This window comes from Gobio gobio, assembly GCF_949357685.1.
Source record: "Gobio gobio genome assembly, chromosome: 14".
Classification (NCBI taxonomy): domain Eukaryota; kingdom Metazoa; phylum Chordata; class Actinopteri; order Cypriniformes; family Gobionidae; genus Gobio; species Gobio gobio.
Window position 1 is genome coordinate 22411203 of NC_137107.1, and position 14355 is coordinate 22425557.

General features: G+C 39.1%; 1 protein-coding gene across 2 annotated transcripts in view; it reads left to right on the forward strand.

Moving 5' to 3' along the window:
• adamts2a (ADAM metallopeptidase with thrombospondin type 1 motif, 2a) overlaps positions 1–14355 on the forward strand; it is a 124171-nt gene that overhangs the window by 92212 nt on the left and 17604 nt on the right. For both annotated transcript variants that reach the window (XM_079835547.1, XM_079835548.1), the window contains 8 exons: positions 5187–5270; positions 5912–6068; positions 6285–6390; positions 8997–9140; positions 9251–9383; positions 11210–11323; positions 11418–11563; positions 11638–11813. In XM_079835547.1, the coding sequence (XP_079691673.1) occupies positions 5187–5270; positions 5912–6068; positions 6285–6390; positions 8997–9140; positions 9251–9383; positions 11210–11323; positions 11418–11563; positions 11638–11813 (1060 nt within the window). The remainder of the gene's footprint in view (positions 1–5186; positions 5271–5911; positions 6069–6284; positions 6391–8996; positions 9141–9250; positions 9384–11209; positions 11324–11417; positions 11564–11637; positions 11814–14355) is intronic.

Genomic DNA, 14355 nt, shown 5'->3' on the forward strand with positions numbered 1-14355 from the left:
CCCCGGCCTGCGAAGGGCGTTGGGGGTATGTGGCGGGCAGCGAGGCCGAGGGACCGTGAGGGCGGGACGAGGCGGCGCTCATCAGGGAGGATGAGCGCCAGCTGCGCGCCGCAGCGATCTCGGCCCTTGCGGAGGAGTGAGGGACTATAAAGGAGGAGCGACAACAGTGAGGGACGAGAGAGGACCAGGCCTGGATTTTATGTTGAGTTTTATTTATGTTTTGTTATGTGTTGCTGCAGTCGACCGTGAGGGGCTGCAGCTTTTTATTTTCATTGTGTTTGTTTGTATGTAGGCGGCAGTCGACCGTGAGGGGCTGTCGCCGCCATTTTATTTTTGATTAAAAGTTTGTTTAAGGTTCGCCGGTTCCCGCCTCCTTCTTCCCGTACAAACGAGATTTACTACAATGTACGTGCAAGTGTGTTTGATATATAGACCAAGTTTTCAGACCCCACTTTAGGGGGCGCTGTCGAGCCCCCCTGCCACGCCCGGGTACCAGCTTCAGCCCGGCTCTGATGGCCGCGCATTCCGATGTGTGTGCAAAGTTTCAAGAGTTTTTGAGCATGGTAAGGGCCCCAAAAGTGCCCGAGAAGTCGATAAAATAATAATAATAATAATAATAATAATAATAAGAAACAGAGGAAGAACAATAGGGCTCTGCGCCCTTTCAGGGCTTGGGCCCTAATAATAATAATAATAAGAAACAGAGGAAGAACAATAGGGCTCTGCGCCCTTTCAGGGCTTGGGCCCTAATAAGAATCCTAAGGAAAACAATAGGGCTCTGCGCCCTTTCAGGCTTGAGCCCTAATAATAAGAATCCTAAGGAAAACAATAGGGCTCTGCGCCCTTTCAGGCTTGAGCCCTAATAATAAGAAACAGAGGAAGAACAATAGGGCTCTGCGCCCTTTGGGCTTGGGCCCTAATTATGAACTGCAGTCTGACATTTTGAAACGCAACAACATACAAAATCGATAATTGCGTAGCTAGAAACTTTTTTGTTCTTGTACTTTTGCATAGTATGTTTTGGGAATAAAAGCGACTTGCTACCAGTTCCAAAGTTCTCTCATTCACAGTTCATTTTTGTTTGCACGGCAGTTCCAATGCTAAGCAGAAGACATGCTCCGATGGTAGACCTTGCTGCATTATTAATTAAGTCCTAATGATTTTCTGGCACTTTGGCCTCTTACACGTCAATTAGCTACCTGCCAGCTACAAGCAGAGATCTGGACTAATACAATTCTGACAGGGTCCTGGAGAGGACCAGAGACAGTCAGCGCTAATGAGAGACTTGCTGCTAAGGTGATTAGCATGTTGTGTGTGTGTGTGTGCGTGGGAGAGAAGAGAATAAAATCGAGAGAGTATGTGCTGATAATAGTCATTAATGTGCCGGGTTACATAGCTGTCATTACTGAGTGCCTTAATAGACACATGGTTTCAGGTGGGAACAGGGTTACCTGGCACTGTTTCTTAGAGATAATTAATTGTTACTTTAACAACAAGGAAAAATCTCTTATTTCTCTCATTTTAAATGCATAATAATGATTTCTAAAAAATATAATATAAAATTAAATACCATGTAATATCAAGTGAAGTTATTCAGCGTAATTACACCCTTCTAATCGTCTTAATTAATACCAGGATATTTACCCTTAAATGCATACCTAAGGTCTTTAGTGACCTGGGATGTCATTCACTACCCTCCTCCTCATTTTATATAGTTAGACATCAACCTTCTTCCTCAATCATCTCATTATAAACAATATAACAAGAAAAAAACAATACAATTATAAAAGAATGCCTGTTTTCAAATAATTTTTTTTGGTAAAAAATTCCAAAGGGTCGCTAACAACCCGAGGTGTGTATCAGTAGCTGCGTTTCCATTACAGATTTACGCAAAACTTTTTTCTATATTTTCTAAATGTCGATAAAAAACTATTGCGAAATGATAGCGTTTCCATTAACCGATGTTATGCAACGAACACTTATTTTTTTCCTCTCGCGATAAGTCATTCCAAAAAGGATGCCATTAATTTTATTGGAAGGAGACGTAGGCATGTTATCCAAGTATAATGGCAATAGTGTTAATTTCGTCAGACAAGACGAGACTAAATATGTTCGTCACCAACCTTTTTTTTCATGACTAAGACGAGACGATGACGAGACTGCACCAATGTCCAAAAACGCTGACTAAGACTAAATTAGCACGCATTATTTTTGACGAAAAAGAACGAGACTAAAATGTTTTGCCTAAGATAAAATCTCTCCTCATTTTCGTCTATAATCGTCTCTACTTTTTCATCATGAGATAGAATATTCAGCTGTTCAAAATATTCCTAAAGAGTTTGCGCTGTTGCTCAAGTACAGGTCTCATACTCCTCCTGTTGCTCCTCCATCTCGCGGCGGCGCGCGCGGTCACATGGTTCCCGGAGCGCTCAATACTTCTAGCGCTGTGTCAATACATTTGAATGGCTTAAAGGAACACGCCGACTTTTTGGGACTTTATCTTATTCACTGTATCCCCCAGAGTTAGATAAGTCCATACATACCATTCTCATCTATTTGCGTGCCATAACTCTGTCTGACGCACCCACAGCTAGCCTAGCTTAGCACAAAGACTGGAGGTAAATGGCTCCAGCTAGCCTACTGCTCAATAAGTGACAAAATAACAACAACATTTTCCTATTTACATGTTGTGATGTGTATAGTTACATCGTGTACTAAGACCGACGGAAAATGAAAAGTTGTGATTTTCTAGACCGATATGGCTTGGGACTATACTCTCATTCCTGCTTAATAATCAAGGAACTTTGTGCCGTACCATGAGTTCAGTGGCGCAATGATATTACGCAGCACCTGAAAATAGTCCCCAGCACGCTCTCTGTGTAAGCTGGTTGTCACGTTGGTTATGTTGACGGAAGTTAGCCTATTTCCAGGCGCTGTGTAATATCATTGCGCGGCTGCACTCATGGTACGGCACAAAGTTAATTGATTATTATGCAGGAATGAGAGTATAGTTTCTAGCCATATCGGTCTAGAAAATCACAACTTTTCATTTTCCGTCGGTCTTAGTACACGATGTAACTACACACATTACAACATGTAAATAGGAAAATGTTGGCGTTATTTTGTCACTTATTGAGCAGTAGGCTAGCTGGAGCCATTTACCTCCAGTCTTTGTGCTAAGCTAGGCTAGCGGTGTGTGCGTCAGACAGAGTTATGGCACGCACGGAGATGAGAATGGTATGTATGGACTTATCTAACTCTGGGGGATATGGTGAATAAGCTAAAGTCCCAAAAAGTTGGCGTGTTCCTTTAAGCCGCGTGAGTTACACAACAGCTTCACTATACAGGTGTTAGCAGCAATTTTTGGTAAACAGTACAGCATAGTGTGCATTGATCATTACGTCAGCCACATTTACAGTATCATTTCATTATGGAGAGTGGTAGAGATGCAACATTGTTAACATTAATGTTAATGTTTTTCTAGTATTTAGCTATGGTGTTGTGGCACATACATTATGCAGTTTATATATATTTTATGTAACTTATTTTGCCACACAATATATTGAGTTTTATTTTGACTAAAACTAGACTAAAATGATGAGACTTTTAGTCGACTAAAACTTGACTAACAAAAAAAGATACGTGAATGACCAAATATGACTAAAACTAACAAGGACATTTGGCACAAGACTAAGACTAAGAAATAAATAGGTGACAAAATTAACACTAAATGGCAAGGAAAGCCCCTTATACTTGAGCGAACACGTATGAGGTGTTTGTGGGTGTTTCTCCCTCATATCTGCTTCAAGGTCTTCATGATCATTTGTGGCATTTCTTTGTTATCTAGAATCCAGTATTCCTGTAATTCTATTGTCTTTTATGAGTTTAATAAAGAACTCTGTCTCGTCTTCTGTCCAAACATACCACGTCATCTGTAAAGAATGATCGACTTTTACATACACCAGGTGACCTGTAAATGCAAAAAAATCCATTGTTTACATTGCAGTTTTGCGAAAATTTCCCTTTTACCTCATGCGAGTGTAAAAACGTTTTTGCGATATATGTGAGTTTTTGCTAAATTGTTTCCATTGGGCGTATTTTCAATTCGCGATTTCAATTTGCGCAATTTGAAGGGTAATGGAAACCCTTCCTAGTGTAAGTAATTTTTGCTGCATAACAATAATTGAAAAAAACAAGTGGTGTTATAAGGAATAGGCATCTAAATGTATCTATATTTATTCTAGCGGAGGGTTGAAGCATTCTAGTGGAAACTATAGCTAGCTCAGTGTCTGCTCTCTATAATCAGACTCAGTTTTTTAAACAGCCTCTAGTCGAGCTGTCATCCATCTGTCAGTGTCTTTGTGTATGAATGAGTATGTGCGTGTGGCTTAATGCTTCATTCGTTTTCTTTCTCACACACCCTGGTCATCTAGCCAGAGCTCAGTATCTCCTTACAGATTTTTTCCCTGGTTTCCCCATGGTATTGTGTAAATGAGTGGAGATAAGTCAGGTGTGAGCATGGTGAAACTGTTTCTCTTCTTAAGGACAATGTAATGCTGAAATTGAACTGTATATTTTACTTACTGGTGATATCAAATCTATGTTCTTTTATGAAGGGATGCAGATATGCAGGGATAGCTTTCTTTCTTTCATTCTTTTTTTCGCACTTACATTTGTTTCACAGTGCATTTTTATGTAATTTTTATTCCCCTGAGGTCCCCAGGATGTCAGTTTTATATAAACTTTTTACTTACAAATTTCTACCTAGAAATATTTTTTTTCATTCAAAAATCTCTGCCTGAAAAATCTGAATGAACATGTACAATAGGCATAATGCTTCTACAGATATACACATACTCTACACATACCGAAACACATGTCCAGGCACTAGTAAATGATGACTCAGGGTTCACCTTTAAAACCTTCTCAAGGTGAATGTAAGGGTAAGTGCTGTGCATTTTTCAGCTCAAAGGCAGTAAACTCTGCTTTTGCCTGTTAAACTCTGTAACTTCTCAAATTGCCTCTGACTCTGACAGTTTTTCCTGCCTACATAATTTTTGTAGCCGTGTTATTGCCCAGACGAATTACACATCCATGCATGACGTCTAGGTTGTCTCCAGTAAGGCTGTGTTTGTTACCTTTCTTCTTGTTGATCCTTTATGTTTTTCTTATGAATTGTTCCACAGGTGAATGAGATTTATCAGGACAGCTCCCTGGGTGCCCATATTAATGTTGTCCTGGTTAGAATCATGATGCTCTGCTCCTCCAAGGTAAGACTGCATCAGCCAGCTTCCTTCTGAAATTGTTTTGGATGACTTTGGTCGTATCAACAGCACTTCAAAGTACGAAAACATCTTAACTATGAAAAATATGAGAATCTAGTGTACTCGACTTCAGTAGCTGTCCAACAGAGATTGTATTGAAGTATATCCTGTTATCGCAATCCACTGTAGCTGAAGATGTTAGTTTTAAAGTTAGGCTTTTGGATTTATTTTGTGATGACTGGAGTCTGGACAATGACCTGAATGCCTAAGAAACTTTAAAGCTTCAAATGAGAAAATTGTGTACACTGTAAAAAAATTAAAAAACACCTTTTAGGGTTAGTCGAAGTGGTGCCAAAGTTCATTGCATAATTTTGACCACTATGAAAGACTTTCATTGATTTGCTTCTTATTTTTTCTTGTATTCTAAGATGGTTTCCAGATTTCTGAAACTAAATTGAAATCTGTAAATTGAAAATTCTCAGTTCGGTACACTAATCTCCATTGACAAATAAGGATTTATCAGTAATATTTTACTGGGGCACAGTGGTATTTCACTGGGACTCATTCCCCAGTAAAAAGGGTCTAGAGACATCCCTTGTTGTCAAAGTTGTATTGTATGAACCTGTGATTTGTGTTGGTTTTGTTAGTCCATGGGTTTGATTGAGCTGGGCAACGCCTCTCAGAGTCTGGAGAACGTCTGTCGCTGGGCCTTCCTGCAGCAGAAAGAGGACAAGAATGATGCAGAATACCACGATCATGCCATTTTCCTCACCAGACAGGAGTTTGGGCCCACTGGCATGCAGGGTAATACTTTTATGAAAACATAAAGTGATGCATGCACATCAAGAATCTCAGATTTGCAGACCAATTAAAATTAATGTAATGGGGAGAGTTTGCCCCGTTTAACTTGACAGCATGAACAGACTGTTGACAACAAACAATTACGTAATGTGAAGTGCTGTGTGACTGAAAATACTTCTATACTTTCTACTCTGACTTTTATCTCCCCTTTCTTTGCAGGTTATGCTCCTGTGACAGGAATGTGTCACCCTGTGAGAAGTTGCACTCTGAACCACGAGGACGGCTTCTCCTCTGCTTTTGTTGTGGCCCATGAGACAGGACATGTGTGAGAAAAACTTGATCAGAACTTCCACCATAATTTACCACCCCCTAACCAATTTTGGAGAAGTTAATATTAAAGGGTCAAGCCCCAAGCTACTTGAACTACAATCAAGTACTCAAGTCAAGCCCCTAAGTAGTTAGTTGCAATTCAAGCCCCAATTAAGAGAAAATCTTTGAATATCAGACTATTTTCGTTTTAATCAGAGCAGTATTTATATGGCACAAAAATGAGCAATTTATACATACATAGGGATGCACCATTACTGATACTTGTATCAGACCGATTCTGAGCTCATGTACTTGTACTCGTTCTCATTAAAATATTCCCAAAACAATACCACACAGCATATATACAGTGTTTATGTCTGCACAAAGAAACAGCCAAAAGATGTCTATGAAGTAAATGTATCTAATTAATAGAATATTAAAAATTCAATATTTAGTTGCAGTGGCACAACGCAAAAGCTTGATTTATGTATAATGAGTGGTTCCCTAAATTATTACAGGTAAACATCATTTATAAATAGCATAAACAGTAAAAGTACAACATATTCTAAAAAAAAAAGACAAAAGGAAACATCTATGTCAAACGAATAATTGCAATTAATCGCATCCAAAATAAAGATTTGTATTAATATGCAGTACGTGTGTGTACTGTGTATAATTATTATGTATATTTGAATACACACACATACATGTACAGTATATATTTAAGAAATATTTGTATGTTTATACTGTATATATAATTATATAATTTATATTATATATAAATATAACTATTTCAAATATAAATATAACACATTTTTCTTAAATATATACATGCATGTGTGTGTATTTACACTATATTGCCAAATGTTTTTGGAAGTCTGCCTTTACATGCACACAAACTTTAATGACATCCCATTCTTAATCCGTAGGGTTTAATATGGAGTTGGCACACCCTTTGCAGCTATAACAGCTTCAGCTCTTCTGGGAAGGCTTTCCACAAGGTTTAGGAGTGTGTTTATGGGAATGTTTGACCATTCTTCTAGAAGCGTATTTGTGAGGTCAGGCACTGATGTTGGACGAGAAGGCCTGGCTCACAGCCTTCGCTCTAATTCATCCCAAAGGTGTTCTATCAGGTTGAGGTTAGGACTCTGTACAGGCCAGTCAAGTTCCTCCACACCAAACTCGCTCATCCATGTCTTTATGGACCTTGCTTTGTGCACTGGTGCGTAGTCATGTTGGCCATCCCCAAACTGTTCCCACAAAGTTGGGAGCATGAAATTATCCAAAATGTCTTGGTATGCTGAAGCATTAAGAGTTCCTTTCACTGGAACTAAGGGGCCATGGCCAACCCCTGAAAAACAACCCCAAAACATAATCCCCCCTCCATTAAACTTTACACATGGCACAATATTCAGGCAAGTACCGTTCTCCTGGCAACCGCCAAACCCAGACTCGTCCATCGGATTTCCAGACAGAGAAGCATGATTCGTCACTCCAGCGAACATGTCTTCACTGCTCTAGAGTCCAGTGGCGGTGTGCTTTACACCACTGCATCCGACGCTTTGCATTGCACTTGATGATGTAAGGCTTGGATGCAGCTGCTCTGCCATGGAAACCCATTCCATGAAGCTCTCTATGCACTGTTCCTGAGCTAATCTGAAGGCCACATGAAGTTTGGAGGTCTGTAGCTATTGACTCTGCAGAAAGTTGGCGACTTTATACACCTGTGGCCATGGAAGTGATTGGAACACCTGTATTCAATGATTTGGAGGGGTGTCCCAATACTTTTGGCAATATAGTGTTTATATACATAATAATTATACACAGTACACTCACATATATGATGTAAACACAAACTTTTATTTTGGATGTGATTAATCCGGATTAATCATTTGACAGCACTAAACGAATTAAGCCAACTAATATGATTTATATTCTTTTGGTTTCTCCACCCCATGTTTGAAAAAAATTGCATTCAAAATACAGGTATCGTATCGGTATTGGCAAGTACCAAAATATTGGTATTGTACTAATTCTGGAAAAACTGGTATCAGAAATGTTTTAGGTCCGATGAAGATGATAAAGCTGCAAAAGGTTCCAAAACAAAAGTATTTGTTCAATAAAACCAGACCCACAGGTATGCAGGCAACGTAACACACGACAATACCGGACAAAGAACTGAAAATAAAGAGGAACTTTAAAGATAAAACGAGCTCAAGAGCGAACAGGTGTGCTGATTGAATGAGTGTCCATAGAAACTAATGACCAGTGGGAAAAACGGAACAAATGTAAAACTGAAGAGAAACACACCAACAGTCCATGAAAATGAAACTAAACACAAACAGAATGTGACAATAACGGTGCATCCCTAATATTTGAATACATTGGATATTATTTCCTGTACTTTCCTGTAGCTCAAACAGTAGAGCGTCATGGGTTCGATTCCCAGGGAAAGCTAGAACTGACAAAATGTAAAATGTGTTCCTTGAATGCAATGTAAGTCGCTTTGGTTAAAGGGGTCTGCCAAATGTAAATGTAATAATAATATTCATCATATGCAACAATGTATTACAAAAGATGACCGTATAGATTGAGTGAGTGATATTTGTTTGTTATATTCAGACTGGGGATGGAGCATGATGGCCAGGCGAATGAGTGCGGGGATGAAGTTCCCATGGGCAGTATCATGGCGCCTCTGGTTCAAGCAGCCTTCCACCGCTTTCACTGGTCCCGATGCAGTCAACAGGAGCTCAGGCGATACCTCAAGTAAATTACTATGTTTTTGGTAGCTTCCTGATTTGTAGTATATGAATATATTTTATTATTCATCTGGTTCATTGATTGTAAATCCTAAAATAGTGCTGTTACTCATGCAGTACATATGACTGTCTTCGTGACGACCCTTTTGATCACGAGTGGCCAACTCTGCCCCAACTGCCTGGTCTGCATTACTCTATGAACGAACAGTGCCGCTTTGACTTTGGCATGGGCTACATGATGTGCACTGCGGTGAGTGAAAGAGAGACTTTATCACACCAACCAACTTAAACTTGCCATATCACTCCACATCCAACCACATAAACTAGATTTATAGTTAGTGAATCTGGCATTGCAGTATACAGTGGGGTCCAAAAAGTTAAGATAATAAGAGATAATACTGAAAATGTGTGATGTTTGCAAATAAATACATTTTTGGGTTTTTTTAAATTTTCTGTGAAAAGCCATGAGATAAAATGAAGAAGGAACATTTAAAGTGATTATTTCACCCAAAAATTTAAATTCTGTCATTAATTACTCACTCTCGTGACGTTCCAAACGCATCAGACCTTTGTTCTCTCTTCGAAACATAAATTAAGATATTTTTGATGAAATCTGAGAGTGTGACTCCAGTGGTTTAACCTCAATTTTATGAATTAATGCTTTTGTTTGTGCCAAAAAAAAACACACACAATTTACTACTTTATTTACAAAATATTACTCTTCAACACAGGTTCAAAGATCATAATGACACATGTTGTGTTGACACTAGAGCAGACGTTGTTGCGTGAACATGCTTTTAAAAAAAGCACTCAAATTTAGTAAACACATTTAATTATGTCTTCACTACATTTCTGGAGCTTGAAAGTGGTAGTTGCTTAGGCTGTCAATGGAATGAATGATCTCTCAGATTTCATTAAAAAGATCTTCATTTGTATTCCAAATATGAACGAAAGTCTTACAGGTTTGGAACAACATGACAGAATCTTCATTTTTGGGTATACTATCCCTTTAAGTTTCTGTATTATTTCTAATATAACTCTTTGAACAGATGATCAAATGTTCTTGCTTCCATTGAAGCACAAGACTTTTTGGATCATTCTCAAACCATTCTTGTGAACTTCAGATTTGACAGTTTCTTATATATTTTTTTAGGGGTACAACAGTTTGTCATTAACCTTAAAGGGACAATTTTGTACCTTATTTTAAATGTAACCATTAGGTATTACTATGAACTTTTATTGGTAAATAAAGGTACAAAATTGTCCCTTTAAGGTTACTACCCCGGTGGAAAACTTTTTTTTTGGGGGGGGGGGGGGGGGGGGGGGGGGGTTCTGAGAGGGTATGGTTATTATATAATTTATAATAAAGAAAAGTAACACATTAGACAGGCTAAGCCAAGGCATCATTTATTATTTATTTATTTTAATCATTTTTCTTTTTACTTTAAATCAGAGTCAGTTTACTTCTTTATTATTATTTTAATAGAATGAATTATTAACTAGGTTGCTGTAGATGTATTTCTCATTCACAGCATGTATGACTTGTGCTTTCAGTATTCTGGATTGGTGACTCATATCTGACACATGTAATAAGAGAACATTTTGCCCATTGTTCTTAATGGTTTCCTGTTATGAAATAAAGATAAAAAAAAGTTATAAAGTAATAAAAAATAATGCAAAATAGCAACATTTCCAGACTCTTGGACCCCACTTTATCCCCCGGTTTCACAAAGCCCTAAGCTTGTCCAGGACTAAACTGTATGTTTGAGCTGTTTTAACTGAAAGTCACTTGCACTGAGATATCTTAAAATATGTCAGTGCCACTGTTTTGTCTCAAGATGTTTATAAAGCTGCCTAAACGCCCTAATTGAACTAAGACCCAACCTGTGAAACTGGGCCTATACAGCATTTTATATAAGAAGTAACAAATCTCTGACAACCATTTAAACAAACACAAGTCCTCTGTCACTTTTTCTATTTCCCTGCCACGATACAACCATGTAATCTGAACTGGTCTCATGATCTTTAGTTGTCACAAGCTGCGTGTATGAATGCGAGCATGACTGTTTCTTTTAGTACAGCACCTACGATCCTTGCAAGCAGCTGTGGTGCAGCCACCCAGAGAACCCTTTCTTCTGCAAGACCAAGAAGGGCCCTCCTATCGACGGGACCAAGTGTGCAACAGGAAAGGTTGGATTTGTAAACCTTCGACTCTACATTACACAACCAAAATAACAGACAGCACTTTTATCTTCTACTTTCTTTTCTCTCTCTATTTCTCTAGCACTGTTTTAAGGGTCACTGTATCAAGCTGACACCAGACATTCTTAGGCAGGATGGCCACTGGGGTCAGTGGACCAAGTTCGGTTCCTGTTCTCGGACCTGTGGTGGTGGAGTACGGTTCCGCACTCGAGCGTGTAACAACCCAATGTGAGTGTCTTCACATTGATCGCCCCCTCACCTTTCTCCTCTGCTGACTTGAACATACCTGTTCTGTGTTGTAGTCCGGCCAATGGGGGCCGCACTTGTTATGGAAACAACTATGAGTTCCAGCTTTGTAACATGGAGGAGTGTGCAAAGTCCCTGGCTGACTTCAGAGAGGAGCAGTGCAAGATGTGGAACCCCCACTTTGAGCATGAAGGCACCAAACACCATTGGCTGCCCTACGAGCATCCCGAACGTGAGTCAAAGCTATTTAATCATTTTCCACTTTTGTTGAAGGTGAGAAAAACATTGGCACACTTGCATGTTATTCTTTTCATTTGAATGCTTTCTGATGTCTACCATGTGTGTTGGACCATGTTCATCTTTCATTCAAAGGAATGTGCTTTTTAAATATTATTCACAAAGCAACTTTTTCTGTAAATGCTTCCATAGCATACGAGCTAAGAATAAATTTCCTCACCCCGTAATCCGTGTTCAAGGTAGTTATTGTATGGGGCATATAGAACCACTTTTTTATTTTTTTTGCATTCTAGTAACTTCATTTTCAAGTTTAATTTGTTAACATTAGTTAACTCTGTCCCTGCCATTGACCGAAATGTACGAAATGTATTGTGTTTTCACTTTTATACGGTAGGGGGGGCTATGACACATCTTCTAAAGGGGTACTAAATCTCCTGACCAAAACACAGACGAAGAAGAAGCAGAAACAAGCAATAGAATAGGCTATGTAGTCTTAGCCTCAGACGTCACGCCCACGGACCGTAGGCTGAAAGTCTGTTGCATATGGCACACTTTTCTGGAAACACTTCAGGAGTTTCGAAGTCGTGATTTGATCAGTTGAATTCTACAGGATGTCCGCGAGACGTGTGTGTTGCTTTCTCTTACGGTCCGCCTGAAAACAAATGGCGTGACGCCTAACTCCCTTGTGGAAGAAGAACACAGTCATGTTTCATATGCATATGTAAAGTAACACAATCATCAACATTAAACAGCATATAAATCAAAACTGCATAACGTTACTGAATGAGATGTCTACCCAGGACGAGCTATAGGGCTGTGAAGCAATGAAGGTGTTGATGGACTCGATCTACTCCATCTGGTTTTGATCATCGTTCTGAATCCAATCTGGATTTTTTTCAGCAATTTTCTCAGATTTTTGCTCAAAATGTTGCTTTTTTATGAAACTTACCTAGCCTGACGTCGTCATACTCAAATTCTAGTCAGAATATGAGTCTTGATACTGCTCCATTGGGCTGTTATTATAGGCCGTGTTTCAACCGAGCCAGGAAAGAAAATGCCTCTGCACTCAATTGGATAGACCTACAACAAATCAGAGCAACGGAGTAAGTGACGTATGTTGAGTAACGCATAGTTGTCAACAGAACTCAACTGCACGCACGCTGGAAGAAGTAGAAGAAGAAGATGAGTGTAAACGATCTTTGCCAGTGTTGTAAAAAGAATTTAAGGATACACAGAGTACTTACCAACATGATCATAATTTTTGAGAGAAATAAGCCACCGAAATTACCCGGAACAATTTGTACCAGGAACTTTTTCCCCCAGACCTGCTACTGTCTGCGTTTCCACTATGGTCTAAAGTACCGTGAAGATTAGGCAAATTAGTCTGTTCCTCCCAGTCAGCGACGGACAGTAATCATTTTTGCGCGACACTGTCTGCAACAATAACAAGTATGGACTTGTAAGTATTATTCAAGCAGCGCTGCTTTTGCTGGTTATGTATTGGTTTACTAAAGATGTAATTAACAAAACGGCGGAAAAGAGACAAACACTTATACTAAAGCGTATTCTGAAAGCTCGTAAAGCTAGATTCAAAATAAGACAACATAGTTTATCATCAGCTATTACGGACATTGATCGTGAGATGGCTGAGACGAACGCGCGCCATTGGACAGAAAGAGCAAGTCTCATATTTACTGAACGAAGAACGAACCTCGCAAAAGACTTTTAAAAATGCCGGTTGAAATAAATGCTGCGTGAGCTCAACCGATCAGCACGTTCAGCGCCCACCCCCGAAAGTTCCGGAACTTTGAAAAAGTACTACATTGGGAGCAGGGCTGTTCGGAGGGGGAAATATTTACCCGGAACTTCATTTAGACCCTGGTTCCTGCGGTCGAAACACACCGAGTACCACCCCAAAGTTCCTAGTTCCTGGGGAAAGTTCCTGCGGTGGAAATGCGGCTATAATAAAGGTGAATGCATATACAAACAAGTTCTCTGCAAATTCAACCCACGCGCTCTTTGGTGACGTGGATGATTACGCCACTGTTGATCATCTGTCCATCATCGTATACAGCTCGCCCTGACAATTTGAACAGCTCGCGCATAGTTATTCCACAATGGTGTGTGCGGGGCTAAGTTCGGCTGGCATCCAGGCTAAAACTTACCCATAAGTGTTTATAAATAAAGAATGCATGAAGCTAGAATAAAGAGGCTCTGTTATTTATTTTGATATATTGCATGTTCAGATATTCAAACAACAAAATATTCATTAACATTTTGTGAAAATGATCAAAAATGCTGGCGGTGGCTGGCAACTTAGAAAAGAAAAAAAACACTGGCGTGGAAAGAGTTAACTACACTTGTTAGCATAACAATGAACAGTACATCTACAGCATTTATTAATCTTAGTTAATATTAATCTCAACATTTACTAATATTTTTTAAGATCAAAAGTTAATGTTAGTTAATGCATGAAACATGAATATTAACTAACATTAACAAAGGTTAAATGCTGTAAAAATGTATTATTCGTTGTC